Raw genomic sequence first — 24,706 nt, 5'->3', positions numbered from 1 at the left:
CCAATTTTCTAATGATCCAAAATACCTTGAAATCACTGAAGGAAACAATGATCAGAATTCAAAAATGTAAACTGCTGAATCTACATTTTAATTGACTCAGAAATTGTAATTTAGGCAATGGTGCAGCTTCATGGCAAGTAAAGCCCACTGAGCAAAGCTTCTGGTCTGGGGGCACAATGGGGACACCCCAGCTCCTCAGGAAACCTGAGCCCAGAGGATCACAGTCTAGAGGCTCCTCTTACAGGTGGGGAAACTGAGGCCCAGAGGGGAGGACTTCTCTCAGGGTGACTTTTTTCTCAGTGTGAGCTCAGTTCTTTCCAACGTGCTGTTCTCACCAGCCTCCGGATTCAGACCCAAAGCTTCTGATTCCAAACCCACATCTCTGAACAAACAACTTGTGATTGGATAGAGAATGGAGACCAGAGGCTGCTCCGCCATTCCATTCCCTACGATTACTTGCACATGAGGGGCCCAGGACCAGGAAGCTGACATTCTGCCGCCGGGGGCGAGCGTGGGCCAGGCCCACGGCACTCAGATAGCAGTTTTGGAGAAAGGAGAGCCTGACCCCTTTGTTTTGCTAGAAACAAAACAGAGGCCCAGGACCACGGGGCAGAGCTGAGTTCCCCCAGAGCCTTTCCACTGTGCCACACTGCCTTTTTAACACATAAACAGAAGATAATGAGAGAGGGGAGAACAGGAATTATGGGCAGGTTGTACCCCTGAAGGCAGAATTCTAAGAAAAAATTAAGCAAAGCCTAATGGAGAGACCACCAGCTCTTCTCTGCATAAATTTTCTTAAGTAATCAAAAGTAAAATTTGGGGTTCTTATCAACCAGATTCAAAAGTAGGAGAAGCTAGTCCTGTTTGCCTGGGGAATCATTTCAATGCTTGAAAACCCTGATGCCTGATGAGAGGAATGTCACTGACCTCAGACCATCCCGGTGCCCTTTCAAGGCAGATGGGGTCAGGGACTCTGCTGGCTACCACAGTAATGAGGCTAGGCTCCCTGGGAGGCCTGGCCCAGCATGGAGGGCCACAGACCAGCCTAACAGGCTCAGAAATGGCTGAGCAGGAAAGGACAGTAAACCAGGAGCGCTGTATGAACAACTAATGTACTCTCCTGGCTCTGCTCCCAGCTCCAGGCATTTGCACCAGCTGGGCCTCCTGCTTGGAATACCCTCCCACTCTACTGTCTCCTCTTAACTCCCCTGGCTCCCTTGTAGTCTCGGCTAAAGCCTTACTTTCTGCAAGAAGCCTCCCAGGTCAGCAGGGGCCCTTCAGGATTGGCTGAGAGCACTTCTCCTTGTTCGGGACCGGGAGGTCACTCCCTGGTGATAGAGATCATCAGAGGACCTGAGAGCGTGGAGAAAGGAGCAGGAGGGAAGGTGGGCATTTAGCCCAAAGAGCCCAGCACAAGAAGCCTGCCTGTGGCAATGACGAGTGGCCTGCTCACCGAGTCACTCGGCCTGAGCTGGCCTTCCCCATCATGGCTCCCACTCAGCTCCAGAAGGTATCAAAGAGAACAAAGCTCACTCCTGTCCATAGGACAGCCTCCCAAACACCAAAGCCAGGCTTCACAGGCACCCTTGGCACTCACAGGCTGGTCTGTCTGCAGCCCTAGACAACCTCAATCCCTTTCGTTAATACTTGTGGGGTAGGAGCACAAGGCTCTTCCCCATCCTGGCTGCTAGACCTTCACCAGCTTATCAGAACTCATTCGCTTTTCTGACCAATGCCTGACCAGGGCAGAGGGCAACAAGACCAATGCTTCCTTCGCTATGGCTCTGAGGACAACTTGCTTCTGCATTGTTTAAAGACTGGTGGCGAGGGGAATCATTGAGTGTTTGTAGACAGCAAAAAAGCAAGAAAGAAAGGAAAGAAAGGAAGGAAAGGAGGGAAGGAAGAAAGGAAGGAAGAAGCAAGAAGGAAGAAAGCAAGAATGAAGGTGGAAGAAAGGAAGGTGGGAAAGGAAGGAAGGAAAGGAAGGAAGGAAGGGATGGAAGGAAGGGATGGAAGGAAGGAACAGAAGGAAGCAAGAAGTTAGAAAAAAAAAAAAAAAGAAAACAGGAAGGAAGAAAGGAAAGAAAGAGAGAAAGAAACAGGGCATGATCCGAGGTCAGCTGAAGAGGGGAGAGGCTCAAGGGCCAAAGAGAGAGGAGCTGCTAGTAGACAGAATTAGGAGCCCCTCATCCTCAGAGACTTGAATAGGGGCAGCAGCTGGGAATGGGTAAGGGTTCAGAGATTAGGGAAGCCTGTCTCTCTCAGTTGAAGGAGGAGGCTCTGCTCCCTGGAAAGAGAAAGGAATTTCAAGTGATCACTCTGCAGAGGGTAGGGCAGAGAGGACCAGGCCCTCCAGGCATCGGGGAGGGGAGGGAAGGCCCAGCCCCAACAAGGGCCATGCATGTCCAGTCGGCCGAGTGCCCACAGCTGGGCCTTTCCCCAGGGTGGAGGTGGAATGGCCAGAGCATGAGGAAGCCAGGAAGCTAAGGGTGGAGGCGGTGCCTGAGAGGCCGGGCAGGCCTCAGGGAAGCCAGACAGGCTGCTGCAGGGTGCAATGTCCTAGAGGAAGGGGCAGTGGCCGGCTGACAATCACGGTTGGGCATGTCACTGAGGGGACTTGTACTCGGCAGGACCCTGAGGGATGTCCCTTGCAGCTTGCCCACCGAGACCTCGCAGCTTCCAGCCCCCCCGAGCTGGAGCTGGAGCTGGATAGGGGAGTAAGCCTTCCTGCATCGAGGTTGGCAAAGAGACAGGAGTGGGCAGTGTGTCCTCTCCTGCGGGCCCTGCTGGGCTCAGGGAAGGAGCAAGGGGTTGGGGAAGGGAGGGTGCCTCTAAGTTATCAAAGGGAGTCGGTTATCAGTGTGTGTGGGGGTGCTGCTCATAGGACACAATGGAGAGAAGACAGAAGGGAATTCTTGCCTTGTCACAGCGGTGCTGAATCATGGGTGTGACAAGCCAGGAGCCTGCCTCCCTCAGGCTGGGAAAGGCCTGTCAGGTCCGGCCTTGACCCCTCCAGGTACCATGCTGACTGGCGGCTTGACATAATGCTCAGGGAGCTGAGCGTAGGCTCCGGAAGGCCTGAGAGTACGCCTGGCTGCTCCTCCTGGATATTACTGTGGGCAAGACATTTTCCCTCAAGGGGCCCAATTCCTCACTCATCAAATGGGGAAAGCAGCCCATTGAGCCCATTCACCAAGCCTCTCAGAACATCAAAGGAGACGTTCTGAGGGGCCCAAAAGCCCCCCTAAAATGCCATTGTCACTGAAAATAGCCCCTGAACAGCTTCTGTGGACGGTCACTCCAATCAGAGTGGAGTTCAGGGGGCAGGGCACCTGGGGCAGTAAATAAGAGACTAATGAGGAAGCCGGCGTGGCTCGCTCCAGCTGGCAGCTAGTCTGGGACCACAGGGCATGTGCTGTCAGTAACAGTCACTAGAGCTCCAGGTTTTCAGGGGGAGGAATAGTGAGGTCCCAGTGAGCAGGGAGATGAAATTCCCTGAAGTGGCCCAATTATTAGAGCACTGGAGATTTCCAATGGGCCGGAACCAATGACCATAATTTTACATAATTTTAACTTTAAATAGTGCAAATCTGAATAAATGCGGGCCATTTCAAGGCATTCGTTATTTGCATTAATCTAGATCTAGCTTTATACAATGTTATGTTTTATAAACATAAATAACCACCAATAAAACATAATTAAAAAACAGCCACCAAGGTTTTTGTCCTAACCATATGAAACTCATACTCGAAATGAGCCGTGTGGTTCATTTTGTTCCAGGAGGGCGAAAGACAAAGCTCTCAATTTCCGAGCCCTTGTAGTAAGGCCCTTGCCCTCTGGCTCCCTGAAGCTGGTAGCTTAGCCCCTACTGGTGGCAGCTGCGTCTGGCCTTATGGCTAGACGGGTGAGCCCCAGATTCTCCTGAAAATTCTGTGTATTTGAGGGGCTTCTTGGCCCTGACTCAGGCTTCCAGCAGCCCTCTGGCTTGGGCCTCCTGGCACAAGTGCTGACCTGCTGTTAGTACCAGCCCAGATTCCAGGGATATGGGTTGGGAATGCCTTAGGAGTTGGCATACCAGAGAGCCACATAAGCTGTGAGCAAAAAAATGGTATAGGGTATACTGGCCTGTGCCAGAAAATCCTGGACTATTGTGGGACTGCCCCCTTCCCCTTCACCAAAATGTGTTCTCTATTTAACAAGTCTGGAAAAAAGCATTTCAGGCCAAGAACAATCGGGGTAATAGAAGAAGAAAGGTGAGATGGACAGGCCTGAAGCTAAGTCATAGGTAGCTGACATTTGATTAAAGGCAAGCAGAGGGAAGGACAGAATTCTGAGGAAATGACAGTCCGAATCAGGGATCAAGAAGGATCCTTTGGAGAGAAGCCCGTGCAGGCTGAGGGGGGGAGGGGAGGAGGAGGTGTGGGTGGCAGGCTTTTAGGGGAGAGGCTTGGGGCTCAGAGGAAGTGAGGAGCTGAGAGCGATCGGGCTGGAACAGCTGCAGAGGAACTAGTCCAAGTGCAGAAAAAGAACCAAAGAGGAAAAACAGAGAGGTGGAGACGCCCAATGGGGAGAGGGAAGGCGGGCACAAAGGGAGAGGCAGGAGGTCCTGGGCTCCAGCCAGCCCAGACCAAACTCGGCGATCTCCACCCAAGGCCGTCTGCCCCTTGCTTGCTCCAGCACAAACCTGCCATTCCCAATAATGGGGGTGAGGAGAAGAAGGGGGTGCCCAGCCTGTATCCCTAGAAGATTGAGCCAAGCATCCCAGTAAACCCAATGCTGCAATAGGGGAGCCTCTCTCCCCTCAGCCTTAGGAAAAGGTGCACAAAGACACTGGCTCCCAACCCAGGTGGAGCAGAGATTCTTGGTGAGTGAGGGCAATGTGAACAATGAACAAGAGTGTGTCCTTTCAAGGCCGGAGTTAGGCTGCAGGTCGTGGCTGGAGAATCCACATTTTAAAGCCAGAAAGGAGCTTGGAGGCCAGCTAGTCCAATCCCCACCTTCTGACTTTGCAGCCTGCGGTGCATCCAGCCTGTCCAGGGAGGTTCCCACATCCGCGTCGTGTCTTACTTTCACTTTGTCACAGCTGCTGACTTGGTTTCCTCCTCTCTGCTCAAGTGGCCACCAACCTTAGAAAGTCAGCGATCACTTCTGTGCCAGACTCTAAGTCTCCTAACTGACCATGTAGTCTGAGCCCTTCATTTGGTTGATGAGGAAAAGAAGGCCCAGAGAAGCTGGGAGTCCCTAAGGATCGCCCCAATGGCTGGCGAGGGACCCCACACCTCCAAACTAACTTGGAGCCAAAGCCTGCCCCTACCATGGAGGTAAGCCTGCGAGGCCCCTATCCTAGACCAGAGACTGGGCTTGGGGTACAGCCTGCCTGGAGGCCCCAGAACTGCTCTCGTGCAAAGAGTTTCATGTAGGCCCTCATGCTGCAGACCTAGACCTGGGGGGACTTTAGTGGCCATTGAGAGCAGCCTCTTCGGTTTACCAATGCAGAAACCAAGCCTAGGGGCAGGGGTGTAACTGGAACAACCAGGGTGACCCAGGGAAGGAAGAGTCAGGATGAGGGTCTTTGCCATGGGGCCTTTTGCCATGTAGTCAGTGCCTCTTTCTTTCCTGTCTGTATCGGGCCCTCAGAGCAATCCTAGCACTTGATGGTAGTCCCATCCAAGGACACTCAGGTGGGTGCAGCATGGCCAGTGCTACACAAGGGGGCACCCTGCCTGTGCCCCGCTCATGCTCTCAGTCAACTAACCAATTAACCCATAGCATCCTGTAGGGCTAAACAGAGATGGGCCTTGTCCTCCATCAGCTTACAGGAGAGACTGGACACCCCCAGGAGATGGGGGCAGCCCCCAGCAATTAGGAAGGGCCTGCTGTGGAGGCAGAGAAGAGGAGGAAGGAGGGAGGAGGGAGGAGGTTCCAGGTTTGGAGCGCAGCCAGAACACAGGCAGGGTGACAAGACCATGGAGCCCATGGTCAAATAAAGGAAGGCTGAGTTGGCTGGGCTGGAATATGGGTGTGAACCAGGCTGGTAAGGTGGGCTGCAGGGGGCTCAGAGGCCACACTGGACTCCCCAAGTTAGGGAATGACTCTGTCCTTTAGGAGTGAAGACGGAGACATTCCCCCCTCCCAGCCCTGCCCCACCAAGGAAGGAGATGAAAGAGGAACTTACTGGTGATAACTGGGCCTGCTGACTGACCCAAGCTGGAGGCTTGAGAGCAACCTTGGCCTCAGATTTCTCCAGTGGAAAAGAAAGGGATGAACCCCTTTCCCATGAAGGGGCAGAATATAGAAGACAAGCCCAGCCTCTCCTCACCTCCATATTACCCTTTCCTTAAGGCCTCCTTTCCTTAGAACATCTGTCCTCCACAGAAAGTAAGGAAAGTACGTCCCCAATTTAACAGATAAGGAAACCAGGGGCCACAGAGCAATCCTAGCTCCCAAAGCTGGGAAGAGCCAGAGAAGGGCGGAACTGAGCCCAGTTCAATCCCAACAGCTCTGAGGGCCTTCGCTTTTGCCCTCTCCTTCACCCCCACCAAGGGGCCACTCAAGCTCTGGCTGAGGGAGACCATTCAGTAAGGGCCTCTCCAGGACTGACCCAACCAGATCCCTTGCCTCCGCTCTCGGCCTCCGGGCACTGCTGCTGGGGCTGCCTCTGTGCAGTCCCCTCAAACACTCCCTCCTCAGCCAGGAGCTGGAGGCCCTTCCGCATCCTGGCTGCCCTCTGCTGTGGCCCAGGACTGACCCCAGGCCTCCGGGGAGTCCTGCTGAGGGCAGAGGGCAGTCAGACTGTCACCTCTGGGGCCCAAGGTCCCTGCACTTTGGGGCAGCTGGGCCGCACTGTGGACTCCTGGGGCTGACTGTACATTGTGATGCCCAATCTCTTTATTTTAAGACAAGTCTCCATCAACTCCACCTCCCCGACCAGAACTCATTAAATTGATCACTTATGTAGACGAGCTTTTCCTTGGTGACTTCCATCTGATTCCACTCAGCCCCAGGAGAGCAGCCCGCTGTCATTTCATTCCAAAGGAGTGGGCGGGACACACAGAGTAGCTCCGTCACAGTCGCCTTAGCCCCCTTTTTGGAGGGCTACTTAACTGGCAGATAAAGTGAATTTAGGAAATCCCCTCACCAAGAAGTAAAGCGTGTGGTGAAGTACCATGGTCACTCTTGTGGAAAAGATGGGGAGATGTGCACATAGCATTGTTAGGGAGATTTCCTAAAGAAGTCATTAAGGCAGGCAGGCCTCCAGTAAAGTGCGCAGGCCTGGGTCCTGTGCTGGTCCGCATGTTTGTCCATGCATTGGATGAAGACCCCTCCTTTTCACTTCCACTTCCTGCCACTTCACTCCTAGTCCAGTTCCTTGGCCAGTGTACTCAGGTCAGTGTTGTAGTAGAAAGCCAAGGCAGGCTAATACATTGTTGGTGGAGCTGTGAGCTCCAACCATTCTGAAAAATAAATTGGGATTATGTGAAGCAAGAGACTAAAACACTGTTCATCCTCGGTGACACCAGAGCTGGACAAATGCCCCGGGGAGGTCGATAGCCAAAAAGACCTCACATGCTGTACACCAAGGTATCTTAGCCACTTTTTGTAGTAGTAAAGACCTAGATGCCCAATGACTGAGAACCAGCTAAATAAGCTGTGCATCTAAAGGAAATAAAAACATGGTGGCCACAAAGAAGCCTGGGGGCCGATGTGAAGGAAAGTGAGCAGGGCCTGGGAAACAACTACTCAGCCAGTAGAAAGCAGAGCACCCGAAACTGGGCACCTTGGGACCCCAGCAGGCACCTCCTCCATTCCTCTGCAGGGGACTCCGGGTGTGGAAGACAGCCTACGGTGCCAGACATTTTTGATGTTTGTTAGTTCTGCTGGACCATTTTCCCTTCTCTAGTCCACAAAGAGCAGGAAGGTAAACAAATGCTTTGTCAACATTTCCTAGGACCAGAGCCATAGCATTTCCTCTCCCGTAGTCTTAATGAGCCCTTTTGTGTTTGGACCCCCTGACTGCTGCAGGCAGTCCATCGAGGAAAACCTAAAGAGCTCTCCTCCCAACAAAGTTTTTAAATACAGAATATAAAATGTAAGGGACTACACAGGAAAGCACTATATAGAAATGCAGTTATCAGAATAGTTTTTAAAAATACATTCATCCACCCTTGATGGAGAATCAGGAGCTATTTTCATAGATCAGTAAGAAAGACTCCATTCCTCAGGTACCAGAAAACGCAGCCAGAATTTCCCATGAGAGCCGAGAGCGTCCTGTCCATTCTTCTAGGTTCTCATCTCTGGAAGATGATTCCTCTGTCCTGGCTCCCACTGACCACCCTTAACTTTGGGTTGGGCCTCTCCTCCCCACACTCCCCTGACCTTGCCACTGGCCATCCCTAACTTGACTTCAACCCCCCCAACCCTGTCCCCCCCCACTCCCGCGCCGATGACTGGCCTGACCTGCTCTTCCTCACCTGCTGCATTCCACCTCCACCTTTGCATGGGCTGTCCCTCACACCTGGAATGTTTGCACTCTCTCAGACTCCCTAGTGTCCTTCAAAGCTCAGTCCAGATAGCATCTCTCATGATTCCGGTAACTCTGTATTCCCCCTACTGCTAGGGCTTTCCTCCCCCCCTCTACACCTTGCATGCACACGTACGCGCACACACACACACACACACACGCGCTTCCCACACACTTTACACAAGCACATCCAACACGCACACATGCATGTGGGCACACGCACACTTCCACACCATGCCCACTTATTTTACCCTTACCAACATCAGCTCCCTCTCTCAGGCCCCCTCCAGGCAGAGGCAGGAGCTATTTAGCACCGAGGACAGAGCATATCACCCAGGAAGAATCTGAGCAGTTGAACTTGTAACTCAGCTGTCCCGACACCCCCCCCACCCCCCACCCCCGCCGAATTTTCCAATCTTAGTGTTCTTTTCAATGAAAAGAGGCAGGGAGCAATCACCATCCAGATCAAAAGCGTGAAGAACAGAGACGTTTTCCTGTGTTTGACGTCATTCTCCTTTCAGAGAAATAGCAGGCCCTCACTGAAAATTAGGATCTTACAAGAGAAAAAACTTCTCTGATAAAAACATTTTCCGCGGAGGGCAGATAACAAAAGGCAGCGGATGACCTGGGAAGCATCTCCTTCCTGCCCTCGGCCTCAGGAAAAGGGCTTCTGGGGCTGCGACTGAGCCAACAGCCCATCAGCTCACCCAGAGCTCCAGAGGAGGAACCCAATGTCAGGGACACTTAATGCCCAAGAAGCCTTTCCTGGAGGAGTCTTACTCCTTCCATCTGTCCCAACAATCCTCATTTCTTCAGTGTCACGTTATAAATAGTATGGCTACCAAAAACTTTCTTTGTAGAAGATCACCTTCTGAGTTTATTTTGTGTCACAGCTCTTGGCAGGGGATTTTCCCTGAGGGAGAACATTTCCTTCACAAAAGAGTCTATCAGCAACAAGGACTCTTTTTCATCAAGTTTTCTGCCTGGCTTTCCCCTCTCCACCCTGACCCTTTCTCCAAAGGTTGCCCTTTGGAGTCTGACCTTCTCTCTCTAAAGGGCCTCCTCCTTCTCCTTTATGGCCTTCTCCTGCCCTTCCCTCCTCTACCTGCAAGGAAAAGGGAGGTTGCCATAGGGCTCAGGGCTCCTGGACCCCAAGGAGCACCTCCTCCTCCCAGACAGGGGTCTCCCAGGGATCAAGACAAACCCTGACCTGAAGCCAATCAGGACACGCCAACGTACTAGGAGAAATCCTTACTCACACCACAACAAAGATCCCAATGGCCCTCTCTGAGTGGTGACCCAGATTTTGGAGATTCGTGGCTGGAAGAAAGAAAGACAGCTAGAAACACCTACGCTGCTCTTCTCCAGTTTTCAGAGAGCCTATTTTACCCCAGTGTGGGATGCCACTGCTTTTTTAGAAATTTTAACATAAAGAACCAGAAATCCTTCTTTCTATATGAAGTGCCTGCTGAGAGACTGATCTCTTAGCTGCTAAGTCAGAGGCCTTTTCTCCCACGGCATTGTCCTTGACCTCTCTGCAGCCTCTGCCACTGCTGGTCACTCTCTGCTCCCTGATACTCTCTCCCTTCTAGGCTTTCAGGACCCTTCCCTCTCTGGGTTCTTCCCCTACCTCTCTGACCATCCTCCTCCATCCCTTTGCTAGATCCTCCTCCAGATCACGCCCTCTTAACCTTGGGGGTCCCCCAGGGCTGTCCCCGGCTCCCTTCTCTCTCTATACTGTGTCTCTTTGCTAGCTATCAGAACTGCCCATCTGGCCTCTGCCTTGCATCTCCAGCTGCCTCCTGATCATTGGAACTGGAAGGAGCTGCCCATGCCTCAAACCTCCCTTTCTTCCTAACTTCTCAATTAGTCTTAAGGGCACCCCATCCTCCTATTCAGCCAGGCCCAAGGGCAGGGGTCATTCCTGGCTTTGCTAATCGGTTGGGTTTCACCTTCAGAGCATCTTTCTCACATATTCCCTTCTCTCCACTGATGCTTCCACCTGGGGCAGACCCTCCTCACACCTCAGGCCCAGACTCTTCTAATAGCTGCTGGGGGGAGGGGTCTTAGTCCCCCAGACTCCAGTCCACCCTCCTCTCAGCTGTCAAAGGGATCTTCCTAAAGCACAATTCTGATGCTTCCACTCAAGCTCCAGTGGCTCCCAAGTGCAATCTTCCATCAGGTCTGGGGTGAAGTGCTCCTTCGGTAGGAAGGCTGCTCTCTTTTTTATTTCCCAATATCCTCATATCTCATATGGCCCATAATTGTTGACATGTCACCTCCCCCATTTATTTGTCTTTTGCCCTCCTTTGAATCCCCAGCCCTGTCACACAGTAGGAGCTTAATAAATGGTTCCTCACTGACTGACTAAATCCCCAAGATGACAGGAGCCAGGCACTCCCCAGCTGACCCTGGAGAAGCTCCCTGATCTGCTAAGCAATCACCCTCATCTCCCCCAGAGACCACAGGAACTCTAAACAGGCTTGAAAGGTCCGTTTGGGTCTGAAGGCAGTCCTGCGTAACGCTGAACCCCTTTCAGTGGCATCAGGCTGGACTAGTTTACCCATGAGGAACATATAGCTCTGGTAGGCTGAGGGGGCACCGCTGAGTCAGCTAGCAGGACCTGGTGGACCCCAGGCTTGTGCCCGCACCTGCTCAAAGGCCACCAACAGCCCACCCACCGGCTTCCTGTGAATCTGGCAATGTAGCCTCAGCAAAGGAGCTACAGGGGTCTCCTGCAGCCTGCAGGCGGCCGACCTCTCTGGGTGTGCTCGGGACCTCAGAGTCCAACGAGTCCCCAAAGCTCCCTGAAGGAGCCACCATGCTCTCCTCAAAGTCACGTTTGGCCGTATCTACACTGCCAGTTCTGACTCAACTCCACGCTGTCACAAGCCTGGGAATTTCGCCAATATCTACATATTTGAGATTCAAATGTATATTTTCCATGACCTACTTGCTCTGAGAGAACAAATTCTCTCTTTAGCCCAGCAAAGATCATGGCTATTGATAATAAAATGAGACTAATATGACCTAAAAAATAAAGAAACCTGAGCCACAACAAAGCTAATGGAGCATAATCATGGATTCAGACCTGGGGATGGGGGAAAGAAAGGAAAGAATACAGGTCATCTATTGATTTGGGGGAGGAAACTGAGACCTGGAGGGATTGGGGTCACACATGTGGCAAGAACAGAGTTTGGATCCCATCACAGCTCTGCGAAAGCCAAACCTAGGGCTCCTTGCCATCACAGCCAGGTTCCCGTTTGTGCGAACAATCCCTGGAGAGGTCACATGTGTTACACATGTGTTATATAAAATCTGATCTTGGGTTCCAATCCAATGGAGAAATGCAAAGAGATTTTGAATAACAATATTAATAATAATTAATTATTATAATTAATAATAATAAGTGCTGCTTATTCACACTAACTGGGACCTTCCTTGTTGGTCCACTTAGCAATCTGGAAAGACAGAGCCTGGAAGCCACTGGGCACCCCGGGACCAGCCAAATACTCCAAAGCCCTGAGGATCCTCCAGCAGGTGATAAATGGCGTGATGGGAAGTCATAGTCACAATCACCAAGGGGAATGGCAACCTATGTCAGTGGAAGCATCTGCATGGATGAAATCACAGATCCTTCAAGAAAAGATAAACACAAGATGTGGGATACATGATTTAGCATAAAAGGTCACGTCACCAACAATCTAGAGCAGAGGAGAAATTGCCTGTCACATCTTAGGGATGAGGCAAGAGTTTATGACTAAACAAGGGCCGAGGAAGATCACAAAAAGGAAAATGGACGACTTTGATTACACAAAACTAAAAGGTTCTTGCACAAAAGCAAGGTAATTAAAATTAGATTTTTTTAATCCAGTTAACTATTTCCAATCTAATTTTAATTACCTTGCTTTTGTGCAAGTGTTTTTCTGATAAAGATCTAATTTGCAAGATACATAAAGAAGTGATTAAAGTTTATAAAAATAAAAGCCATTCCCCATTTTTTTAAATGGTCTATGGGAAAAAAGAGGCACTTTTCAAAGAAACAATACCAAGCTTTCAAGAGATACAAGATAGTAATATAACATGATACAAGGTATTAATAGTTATAGAATAGTAACATGATACAATACACTAATAATTAAGAAAGAAAAATTAAAGCAACTCTGTTTCTATCTCAGAACACTTCAGATTGGCAATGAGGCCAAAAAAACCAAAATGGAAATGCTGGAGGGCCAATGAGAAAATGAGCACCCTAATGCATAGTTGGTGGAGCTATGAAGCAATCTAGTTCTTCTGGAAAGTCACTAAATTATATGCCCAGTCTTTGACCCAGAGGTACTACTTCTAAATTCATCCCCAACAGAAACAAGGAATAACGTGCAAAAACATTCATGGCATTTGTGATGGTGAAGAACTGGGAACTAAGAAGATATCCTTGAACTGGAGAATGAGAAAACAAATTCATGGCATATGAACGTAATATGGTGCTATTGTTACATAACAAATGACAAAGGGAATGGTTTCAGAGAAACCCCAGGAAAACCTGTATGAACCGATGCTGATTAGAGTGAACAGAACAGAATTTATGCAATAACAACAACAATGTAAAGACAAACAACATGGATAGACTTTGGAAGTTTGATCAATGTAATGATCACAATGGGACAAGTGACAAAGGGTGCTACCAACCTCTTGACAGTGAGGTGATAGATATAGTGCAGAATAAGACAGGTACTTTTGGCTGGATCAACGTGGGCATTGGGCTCCCTTGACTGTGTATTTGCTGCAAGGATTTTTCCTCCCCCCCCCCCCCCATTTGGAAGGGAAAAGAGAGAATAAAATAAATTCTTTAAAAAAAATAAAGCTTAGAGGGAAGGGACCCCCCATGTGCAAAAATGCTTGCAGCAGCCCTTTTTGTAGTGGCAAGAAACTGGAAACTGAGTGGCTGCCCATCGATTGAAGAATGGCTGAATAAATTGTGGTACATGAATGCTATGGAATATTATTGTTCTATAAGAAACAATCAGCAGGATAATTTCAGAAAGGCCTAGAGAGATTGACATGAACTGATGCTGAGTGAAATGGGCAGAATCAGAAGATCATTGTATATTATATCAATTCTCATGGACGTGGCTCTTTCCACCAATGAGATGACTGATGCCAGTTCCAATGATCTTGTCATGAAGAGAGCCATCTACACCCACAGAAAGGACTGTGGGAACTGAGGGTGGTTCACAACATAACATTCCCACTCTTTTTGTCGACATTCATTTGTATTGTTTTCTCCTTCATTTTCTTTCCTTTTTGATCTGATCTTTCTTGTGCAGCAAGATAACTGTACAAATAAGTTTACATATATTGATTGCATTTAACATATATTATAATATGTATAACATGTATTGGATTATTTACCATCTAGGGGAAGGAATGGGGGGAAGGAGGGGAAAATTTGGAATGCGAGGTTTTGTAAGGGTCAATGTTGAAAAATTATTCATGCATATAATTTGAAAATAAAAAGCTTTAATAAGAATTAAGACAAAGCTCAACGCAGCAGCAAAAAAGGAGTTATGGAAGACCCATTGAAGACTCCAGAAAGGAAAAGAATTGGCATTGATAATTAAACTTGATGTCCATCTGAACTGCCATAAAAGCAAAATTCTGGATTTCCATTCCAGGAATAAAAAATGAATATTTAGAAAAGAACTGATGAAAGAGGATGCAGTGGGAAGTTTTCATTCAACATTAAATGATGAGCCCCCCAAGGGAACTGACACAGAAATGAGTGTAAACCATTCCTCAAAAGGGGGGAAAGAGGACAAGAACCCTTTTAAAAAGCAGGCAAAGTATCAACAAATACATGGCAAAATGCTCAAAGTTAGTGAGAGGGAAAACACAACCAAGAATGAGGATGAGGATCCCTTCAAGACCAAGAAAAAAAAAAAGGGTAAAGGACAACAAAAAATGCTGGAAGGATTATGGGAAGATGGGCTCAACAACCCTGACTCTAACTGAAGCAATCTGAAGTTCTGGACGTGAAGGCAATAAGGCCACTCGTGTCCAAGGGGGTCAGTCAGAAGGGCCGCATCTACAAGGGATACACGGCAACATTTTTGGTAGCAACAGAAAACTGGCCACAAAGGGACGCTCATGGATCAACAAATGTTACTGTGGCAAGACATGAGACGGAGAATTCCAACGTGTGGAGAGACTTGCCTGTGAGTTTGGGGAAAACATCTCCCCAGAAAAAAAGCAACCTTAGAGCAACGTAAATAGAGACAGACCATCAGTTGTTATTTTATTCAAACAGATGAACTCTAATGAATCTCCCTAGAAGGGGGCTCCATAATCTGGAGATTCCCTACCCTTCCAGGACACTTTGATAAGAGGAACCTTAGAGAAATGCATTATTCCATTGGAACATTTAATTTTTGCAATTCCTGAGACCCCAAGATTAACAAGTTCTAAGCCTAAAGTTTAGACATTCTGTTCCACCTGACTCCCAGTCCCTACAATTCCAGATTTCCAAATTAGGAAAGTGGAAGGGGGTGGGGTAAGGGGAGGGAAGGGGTCAGCTAGGTGCTACAGGGAATAGAGAATGGACCAAGGGCTCAAATCCAGGCTCAGACAAGAGCCCGGTGACCCTAAACAAGTCACTTAACCCAGATAAGAAAGAAAGGAAGAGAAACAAAGGTGGGGCAGCCCCACCAGACCAGCTCCTTCAGCCAGCCACATCAGCCCTAAGGCTATGCAAAGCTCTATAGTATCCCTCCCTTTGTTTAGGTGACCCAACTGCCAAGCCCAACAACTGATGCTAATTAAGATTTTTATCTTCCATTTGGCCTTCGGATTGACCCACCTCCAGTAATGTACACCTAGGTGGGAGGAATTGTTCTCCAGGAGGATCCTGGGATCTCAGAGGCGAGGAATTCACCATAAGAAGCAAGACAGAGCAATGAAAGCCTTAGACTGGTGACTACAATAATAGAAATAAAGATGAGATCAAGGGGCAGCCGAAGGAGGATTAAATAGGGAAGGGGGGGGTGCTAAACTTGATTCTGGATGAAAACCGGCCTCCCCCCTCTTGGAAGAGACCATCAGCCTTAGATGCTGTGAATTGGGGATTCTTGGAATCCCTTTTCTTTACTATGAGGGAGAGTGAAGGAAGCCTATGGTAGAAAGTGACTGGGAGAACTTTTAAAAGGCATTATTAATCAAGCTTCTTTGAAATGAAAAGCAGGGCCCACTAAGAACCAGCCCCAAAATGCCAGACTAACCTATTTTTTTTTTAAATCAGTTTTTTCCCTGGGGAACCCTGTAAATCTGGGGGATATCTAGATTTTTAATAAAATACCCGAGAAGGTCCTTCTTGCCATTGTCAAGACCACATAGAGAAGGGAGGGGATGATCCATTATTGGAATTCCAACTGCTTGGATTGAGGGACCCTGGGGTGGAGCTGCTCGGACAGCCTCTCTCCCCTCCCCTCAGCATAACCTCCCACTGCTCAAACCAGCCAAGTTCTGGCGCAAGGTTCCTTTTTCCTTCTCTCCATACTTTGGGCCCTGCTACCACCTTTTCCATAATGTCACCCTCTCAGATCACAGCCCAAAGACCCATTTCCTCTCTCTGGGCCCAAAACATAAGTGGAAGGGCTTCAGAAGGCATCTGGTGCAATGTGGACCTGACCAAGGCTCAACTTAATGGCACCCCAGACAAGTGCTCTTCCAGCCTCCCTCTGAAAAGGCCTCCAAGGGGGCAGGGGACAGGAGCTGCCCCTCCATTTTAGCCAGCTCCTAGTATTCCGAGCGGTCATACTCGCTGTTAACTTGGGAAACATTGTCTGAGGGCTCCAATCTAATACATATAAATAGAACAAGTCTGTATAGGACAGCTGGCTTCCTAGGCATTGGTGGGGAAATGTCTGCCCCTCAAGGAGCTTACAATATGAGGAGTGTGTGTATGTGTGTGAGAGAGATAGAGAGAGGGGGGAGACAGAGAGAGGGGGAGAGACAGAGACAGAGGGAGAAAAGGGGAGGAAAAAAGAGACCGAGAAACATGGGGGTGGAAGGAGACAGAGACACAGAAGTATTGAGAGAGAGGGGGAGACAGAGACAGACAGAGAAAAAGAGAGAGACAGAGAGAGAGAGAGATATGGACAAAGACAGAGAGGAGGGAGGAGAGACAAAGCCACACACAGAGGCACAGAGAGACAGACACAGAAACTGACAGAGACAAGGAAACAGATGTGAGAGAAGAGAGAAAGATGGGGGGGGGGGGAGCCGGAGACAGAGAAAGGGAGGGAGAGTGAGCAGCAATAACAAGATGAGGGAGAGGATCAGAAAAGGATTGCCACAGGAATCCTAGTAGAAAGGCAGTGAGGATGAGGAGCTCAGGCTCAGCTCTGTGCCATTTTCTACTGTTAATCAATGACTAGGATAAAAGCAGAGATATGGGGCTTTTGAATCAGGACAAAGCTAGAAGGGATAATTGATGCAATAGATGGCAGTCAAGACAAAAAATCCTGACAAGCTGCGCCATAGGAAGACTGTGAAATTTAATAGGGATAAAGTCTTATATTGGTGTTAAAATTTGAAATCCCAAGTGTAAGGTAGGGGAGATGTGATTTGAAGGGTCAGTAAGACATGGGACCCAAGAAAGGGAGTGTGCTCTTGAGATGCAGGGGCTCCTCTGGGCCTGCCAGGCCCATATCTGGGCATGTGGGGTTCAGTTCTGGGCATTTCCATTTAGGACAAGTTAGACAATGATCAGAGGGGATGGCTAAGAGTTTATGCCAGAGAACATTAAATAAAGAATAAAGGAATCTGAAATGGGGGAGATGACAAAATTTAGTCTGAAGATAAGTTGGGGGAGGTGCTGGGAAGGAAGCCCTTCATGGGATCAGTCTAACCCCCTCGAGCTGGCTTAAATCAGGTAAATTCCCTCTAACATCTAAGAGGCACAAGGAGAGTGTCTCTAAGGAGATCACAGACACCAGGCACATAAGAGAGCAGCAGGACAGAGCCCCATTTAGAGCCAGGCCCCTGGGGGCCATTTCTGGCCAGGCCACTTACTGGCCATCTTGTCTGGAAAACAACAGCGAGCATTTACATGGGGCTTCCAGGTCTGCAAAGTACTTTACACATGTTAACTTATTTGATGAAAAATAAGGACAATGTTTGCAGCATTCACCTGAGGGGCTGCTCTGAGGAGAGTGCTTTGTAAACTGACATCACCATGCAAAGAAACACAACCAGAATGCATGTACACACACACACACACACACACACACACACACACACACACACACACACACACACACAGTTTTCCTTCATTTGTTCAGCATTTTATTTTCCCCAATTACAAGTAGACTTTTTAACTCATTTTTTCAACTCTGAGCTCCAGACTCTCTCCTTTCCTCTGTCCCCAGAATGCCCTCACTGAGAATGCAAACAATTCAATATATTTATTTTCTTACTTTCAAATAATCATGGCCATAAGGCCCACGGAATTAAGTAGTTAATAAGGACCTAGTATATGTCAGCACTAAGAACTGATCTTCACCATGACTGGGAGGTTGAAGTTATTTTTCTTCTCATTTAACCATTGAGGAAATTGAACTGGGCAGGGCAAATGACTTGCACAGGGTCCCACATCCTGGAAGTATTTAAGGCCAGATTTGAATGCAGCTTTTCATGACTCCAGGGCTCCCTAGCAAGTAACACTAAGTCATTACACCGGTGTAGTCTAACCTATAATTGACACCCAATAAAATTCTGAGATTTAGTAAAAGAAAGAGCCATGGGGGCTGAGGGCATCAGGAAAGGCAGGTCCAGAACAGCTCTCATTCCAATGAAAGGCCCCCACCGGGCTGACCCTGTCGACCTCTAGTCGACCTCCTTCCCAAGGAGCCCCATAGCTAGGGAGGCCTTCTTCCACAGGGCGGCCCTCCAGGGACTGGGGGACATACAGCTTGCCTGTCCTCTGGTACAGCTGCCTTTTGCCCACCCTACACATCCCAGTGCCTTTAGCCGAGGGCCTCAGGGCCTGGGCTCTTGTGTCACTTGTCAATGCCCTTCCTCAAATGTCATGGGACCTCCACAGCTAAGTCATGCGAGGGCTCCGTGCTGACCAGGAAGGAACGGCTGGGGACTTTCACCTCCCAGGTTCTAGACAGGAGCCTTACAAAGCGATCACACTGGCTTTCTGGGCTGCCACTGACCTACCCCAGCCCCACCACCCATGTCTGACCGCAGCCCCTAACCTAGTTGGCCGGGGGAGGTCCAGGTCTCATAATCACAGATTTTAGAGCTGCAAGGGACTGACCTCTAAGGCTGAACATCCAGCCTACGCATCTGACAGAGAAAGAGACAGAGGTCCAGAGATATGAAGGGATCTGTCTGAAACCCCACAGCTGACAAGTGGACAAGAATAGGGAGAGGGTCTGTGAGTCAGTCAACAAGCATGAGGTAGGCTTTGTGCTAAGCACTGAAGATACAATGAGGCAAAAGAAGTACAACTCCCACGGAGGGAGCTCCCAGTCAAACAAGGGGAGATGGCATAAGATGGACTGGAAACCACCGACAGGGAAATCTGCAGAATTAAGAGCAGCTGGGAAAGGCTTTCTGTGCCACGTGGGTCAGCACACCTACCTTGTGGGTCCCCAACAAAAATCACTTTACCGACCAGCCACAAAAGCCTTTAGGCTCCCCTAAAACCTGGTGTTCTACAGGGGGTACATACACAAGGGGGACTGATTCAGTCCAATCAGTATAAAGATTAGTCTGAAAAAATGTGTGTATGGAGGGAGGGGGTAAGTGTAGGTGTTGAAAGCCTTTCTTGGAAGACCAAAGAGCATTTTATAATTGACCGTGGAAGTGATAGGAGCCCACGGAGTTTGGTGAATGGGGGTGAGGGGGTAGGATGATATAATTGGATCTGTGCTTGAGGAAAATCCCTTCAGTGGCTGAATGGAGGCTGGACAGGGGGAGAGGCTCGAAGCGGGGGACCCACTAGGGGCTAGAGCAAAGGTCCAGACTAGAGGTGATGGAGTCTTGTACCAGGGCAGGGAGGGCAGGGAGATGCTGTAAAAGTGACAGGCCTTGACAACAGATGGGGTGCAAGGAGGTGAGGAGCTGGGGGGAGGGGCTGGAAGGATGGGGTAACCCTCAACAATAAGGGCAAGTTTGGAAGTGGGAAGGGTTTGGGGGACAATGAGTCCAGTCTTGGTCGGTTGAGGTTAAGTCCACTGGCCATCCAATTCAAGACGTCTAGCAGGCATGTGGAGATGGGAGGCTAGCGGTCAGCAGAGAGTTTGAGCTGGACAGAAGGTGGAGAATCCTTAGAATTACCAGGCTTTCGGCAAATGCATCCAAATCACGGACAAAGAGCCGGCTGCCTCTCCGGAGCCTCGGGCTGCCCAGCCATAAATAGCCTGGTGTGATGAAAGCCCAGGAGGAGGAGCACAAGGCCCAGGTGCAGTCCTGGCTCCACCACTAACTTGGTGACCTTAGAAAAGTCACTTCCTCCTTAAGCCATATGGCTCCATTGGACAGGATAGCCTAGATGGGCCTGGAAAGAGCCCTGGATAGGCTGGGCCATCTCTGCGTCCCTCAAAGAGATCCTGCCACACGCCCTAGCTGAGGGGGCGCTAATGAGTGCTGGAGGTGGGGTGGAACCCCACCTTCTTCACTGTAACAGCAGCCCCCTTTCCTGGGGTACAGAGGATGGAGCTCTGGAAGACCTGAATTCAAATCCTGCCTCAGCCACTTCCTGTGTGACCCTGGCTGATTTATTTTTGCCTACCTCAATTTCCTCATCTGTCAAATGAGGATCATAACAGCCCTTAGCTCCGGGGTTTTGGTGAGGATCAAATGAGATCAATAATACCTGCAGAGTGCTTGCAAACCTCAAAGCGACTAGCTGACGTGATTCCTATTAAACTGTAATCTCTGACAACGGCCAAGCCAGCCGTGAGATTTGCATCTAACCTCCACCGTGGAGTTTCCACACACCTCGCTTGTGGCGACCTGGCTTCCCAACCCTGGGCAGGGAACTAGGTTCATATTCTCCCCGATTCCTAGGGGTCCTTTTGGTCCTCCCCTCCCCCCTCTCCTCTCCCCCAGCCGACTCCTTCGGGAAGTCTAGGAAGGACGGAGAGGGAACAATGCAGCTCGGGCGACGGGAAGATGGAGAGTCCCTAACCTTGCTTTCTTAGCTGGGACACACACCAAGGCCGGCCCTAGAAACCACAAACACACTTAGGAGAGCGGAGTCTGGAGAAAACAAAGGAGGAAAATGCCCCCGCGGCCAACAGATCTCGCAGCCCTGACTAAACATTCCTGAGCTGTCCCTGCCATCAGGCCCCGATAGATTTAATAAAGGAAAATTCTAGTCTCAGGAAGAGAAAGAGCAAAATGCCCGACAGCCCCGAAGAAAGGAAGATTAAAGCCGGGGGGCATTGGGGGCGTTCTAATACACAAATTACAGAGTGACCCAGTTTATGACGGGCACAGGCAACTACAGGCACAAACAAAAGCCGAACAGTCCCCGGTGTCCCTAACGGCCGCGGGGCGGGAGAGGGCCGGGGTGCTCCCATTGGGCTGGCCGCCTGCACTTCGGGGGCCACAAAGGGGCACCTGCTTTGCTCCTCCTCTCTTTGTCAATGAAGTTCCCCCCGTGCGGGCAGGAAACACACCTCCGGGGAACAAAAACCAGGAGGGCGAAAGGCCCCCGAAACGGAAACAATCGGGGCTATCGATCCGGGCAGGAGAGGTCGGACTGTCCGGCGGATGGGCCGGAGGAACCAAGAGAAAGACACTCCCCCCGCCCCGCGCCCCCTTGCCGGCCACTTTTCAGATTCCCTTTCCTGTCCCCTCCTAGCGGAGGGACTCGCGAAGAAAGAAAACCTGGAAGGGAGGGCCTGGGACAAAGCTCGGGAGAGCGCCCGCGGAGCCTGCCAGTGCCTCTCCCGGCCTCCGCGGGAACCCGAGGGCGCGAACGTCAGGCGGGGGCCCCGCGCTGGCACGCGGCCCCCGGGAGGAGAAGGAGGAAGGCGAGGCGCGCGGCCTCGGCCCGGAGCTCCCCGCTGCACCCCACTTCCAAAGAAAGGAAAGAACTAAGCCGCAACGGCACGTAGCGGCAAACACTTAAGAAGGCTAAAGAAAGGACGGGGAGGGGAGGGGGCCGTTGCCACACCCCTGCCCGAAGACGAGCCCCGCCCCAGGCCCCTCCCCCCGCCCCTGGGGTGAGATTGTCAAATCCAAGGGCTCGGGACAGGTAGCGAAGATCGGGAGTCGGGGGGAAGGGGAGGCCGCGCCCCCCCCCGCCGCCAGCTCTGCCCAGTCCCCCGACACACCCGAAGTCCAGGGGCTCCCTTCAAACTTTAGGAGCCCGGCCCGGCGGGCTGCTCTCTAACAGCCGCCCCCAGGGACGCGGGAGGAAGAAAGGGAGGAGGGGCCGCCGCCGTGCACCTGAACGGCGCACCTCCGGGCGTGGGGGAGCTCGGGGCGCCGGGCACCCCTCCTCCCTCCCAGCGGTCGGGCCGGGCCCCGGGGGGGCTCTAGCTGGACGTGGAAGCCCCGCGGGCGGGAGGAGCACGGAGAGCACCCTTCCTCCCTCCGCGCGGCCCCCCAGGCCCCCTCGCATCTGGAGGGGCCATTTCGGGGCGGAGCAGTTTCACCCCCTCCCCCCACCTGGCCCCCAGTCCCGTCTCCTGGACCGAGAAGGTCCATTTCGAGGAAGAACATCAGCCCTGCCGACCTGGGCAGCGGCTTTCCGGAGCAGCCCCCATCCCACACCGATCGCTAAGTAGCCGGGTTCTGAGAAGCCTGGCACCCCCCCTATGAATAACCCCTCCCCCCAGCCCTTTCCCCGCTCCCAAGCCGAGGAGGGGCATCTAAACGTACAAGACGAGCTCGAAGGAGCCCGCACATTCCCCTCCTCTCCCAACCCCCCTTGGGGGAGGGGGTGTCCATCTCGATGCAAAAAAGAGCTCGGAATTACAGGTCACCGAGTGCCCCGAGCCCCCTCCCCACCGCACCGCCAGGGGGGGGCACCTCGATGCAGAAGATGAGCTCATCGTAGCAGGGCACTCTCCTCCCTTGTCCCTGCACCTGGGGGGGGGGGGTGTCCATCTCAACGTACAAGATGAACTGAATGAACTCTCGAGAGCAGCTCCCGCAGCTGCTCCTTCTCCCCCCGCAGCTCGCTTTCTCCCCTCCCCACCTCAGTCCATCTCAACGAAAAGATGAGCTCAGGGAAGCAGGGTATCCTTCCCCTCCCCCTCCGCAGCCCGCTCCCCCTGCACCTGGGGGGGGGGGGGTCCATCTCGGCGCAGATGAGCTCATCGGAGCACAGCATCCTCCCCTCCCCTTCCAGCTAGTTTCTACCCTCCCCACGAGCCCCCTCCCCGAACTCGGGGGTGGTCATCTCAGTGTAGAAGAGCAGATTGTACATCGCGGTCCCCCCTCCCGTCTGTGTCCCCCTCCCCGCACTTGGGGGGGGTCCCTCTCGAGGTAGAAGATGAGCTCAGCGGAGCACTGCACCCTTCCTCCCCTCCCCTTCCTGTCTATCCCTCCCTCCGGCAGCCCCCTCCCCGCACCTGGGGGAGGGAGGTCCATCTCGACCTAGAAGATGAGCTGGGCAGAGCAAGACATCGTCGTTCTCGACCCCCCTCCCCCCACACCTGGGAGGGGGGGGTCCATCTCGATGTCGAAGATGAGCTCAGCGGAGTAGGACATTGTCCCCTCCCCCTCCAGCTGGTCCCCATCCCCCATCCTCCTCCCCTCACCTGAGGGGGGGTCCTCGCTGTCTTAGATGAGCTCGGCGGAGCAGGACCTAATCCTCCCCTCGGTCCCCCCTGCCCCCGAAAGGTACCCCGTCGCCCGCCCTCCTCCCCTCCGCACCTGGGGGGAAGGAGGTTCCATCTCGATTTCTTAGAAGAGCTCGGCGGGGCAGGACTTCGCCCCCTCTTCCTCTCCCACCGCCCCCTCCCCCTCTAGCCCCCGGTCCCCCTCCCTCCCCACACCTGGGGGGGTCCATCTCCCTGCATTTGAAGAGCTCGGCGGGGCAGGACGCCGGCCCCGCTCCCCTGCCCCTCCCCCTGCGTGGTCCCCCTCCCCCGCACCTGGGGGGTCCATCTCGATGTAGAAGATGAGCTCAGTGGAGTAGGGCATGGTCACGTCCCTCCAGTCCTCGCCTTCGCCGCCCTCGCCGCCCTCGCCTTCGCCTTCCCCGCCGTCCTCGCGCTCCATGCCCCACGGCGGCGTGTACATTGCTGCCCCGCGGGGGCCGGCCGAGCTGCTCCGCTCCCCCACGTACGCCACCCCGGGCTCGCCGCCCGCTCTCGGCCCCGGCCCGGCTGCAGTCCCAGCTCCGGCTCCGGCTCTGGCCACTAGAGTTTCATTTTAACGGCGCGGAGGGAGGGGAGGGAGGGGAGTGGACAGCCCGCCCGTCCTGCCCCCGGCCGGCCCCGCCTCCCGCCCGGGAGAGACCAATGCCACCCTGTCTGGGGGGGACGGGGGGAGGGGAGCGCGGGTCTCTCCCGTCTCGAACTGCAGGAGCCCCTCAAGAGGAGCACAGTCGAAGTTGGTTATAAAGAGATGTAAGGAGGCGGCAGAAAAGGGGAGGACTTTGCAGTCTGGCTCTCTATCCGTCCCCTCCTACAGAAACTCCTCCCTCGCAGTGAAGTACAGTGGTACGACCCAGGAGCTGGCCAGGCGCCGGGCGCTGGGGCCGAGAGCCTGGGAGCCGCGGGGGGAGGGCGGGGGCAGAGCGGGATGCTGTGATTGGTGAGGGCTGGTTGCCGGAGCCGGGAGCCTGCGTCTTTTGTCTGCCTTGCTCCAGGAGAGGCCGCGCGAGGCGGCTGCGCGCCCGGCAGCGGGCCAATCAGAAGGCGGCCGGCGCCGGCCGGTGTGTCGCTGATTGGTCGGGATCCCAGTTACCAAGCGGGACAAAGGCAGAAGGGGCGGGCCCTGGGGGGGGGGCGGGGGAGGCGGCCCGCCCCGTAGCGCGCGGCTCGGCTCGGCTGGCTCTGCCCGACGCGCCGGGGGCTCCGGCTGCCCGGAGACAGCTAGCAGTAGAGGGGGCGGGGCCGGCCCGAGCCGGGCCGGGCCGGGCGGGGCTGGGAGGAGCTAGCGGAGGAGCCGAGTTCGTCGTGCTGGAGACAGAGGCCAAGGGGCGGGAGCGGG

At 52.4% G+C, this 24,706-nt stretch overlaps 1 protein-coding gene across 1 annotated transcript in view; it reads right to left on the bottom strand.

Moving 5' to 3' along the window:
- PIK3R3 (phosphoinositide-3-kinase regulatory subunit 3) overlaps positions 1–23,927 on the bottom strand; it is a 52,592-nt gene extending 28,665 nt beyond the window's left edge. The window contains 1 exon segment of the mRNA XM_074266064.1: positions 23,644–23,927. Coding sequence (XP_074122165.1) covers positions 23,644–23,791 — 148 coding nt within the window. The 5' untranslated portion in view covers positions 23,792–23,927.
- Between the last annotated feature and the right edge of the window lie 779 nt (positions 23,928–24,706).

This window comes from Sminthopsis crassicaudata, chromosome 4, assembly GCF_048593235.1.
Source record: "Sminthopsis crassicaudata isolate SCR6 chromosome 4, ASM4859323v1, whole genome shotgun sequence".
Taxonomy (NCBI): Eukaryota; Metazoa; Chordata; class Mammalia; order Dasyuromorphia; family Dasyuridae; genus Sminthopsis; species Sminthopsis crassicaudata.
Note: the sequence above shows the minus strand (reverse complement) of the source record. Positions and strands in the feature narration are given on the sequence as shown.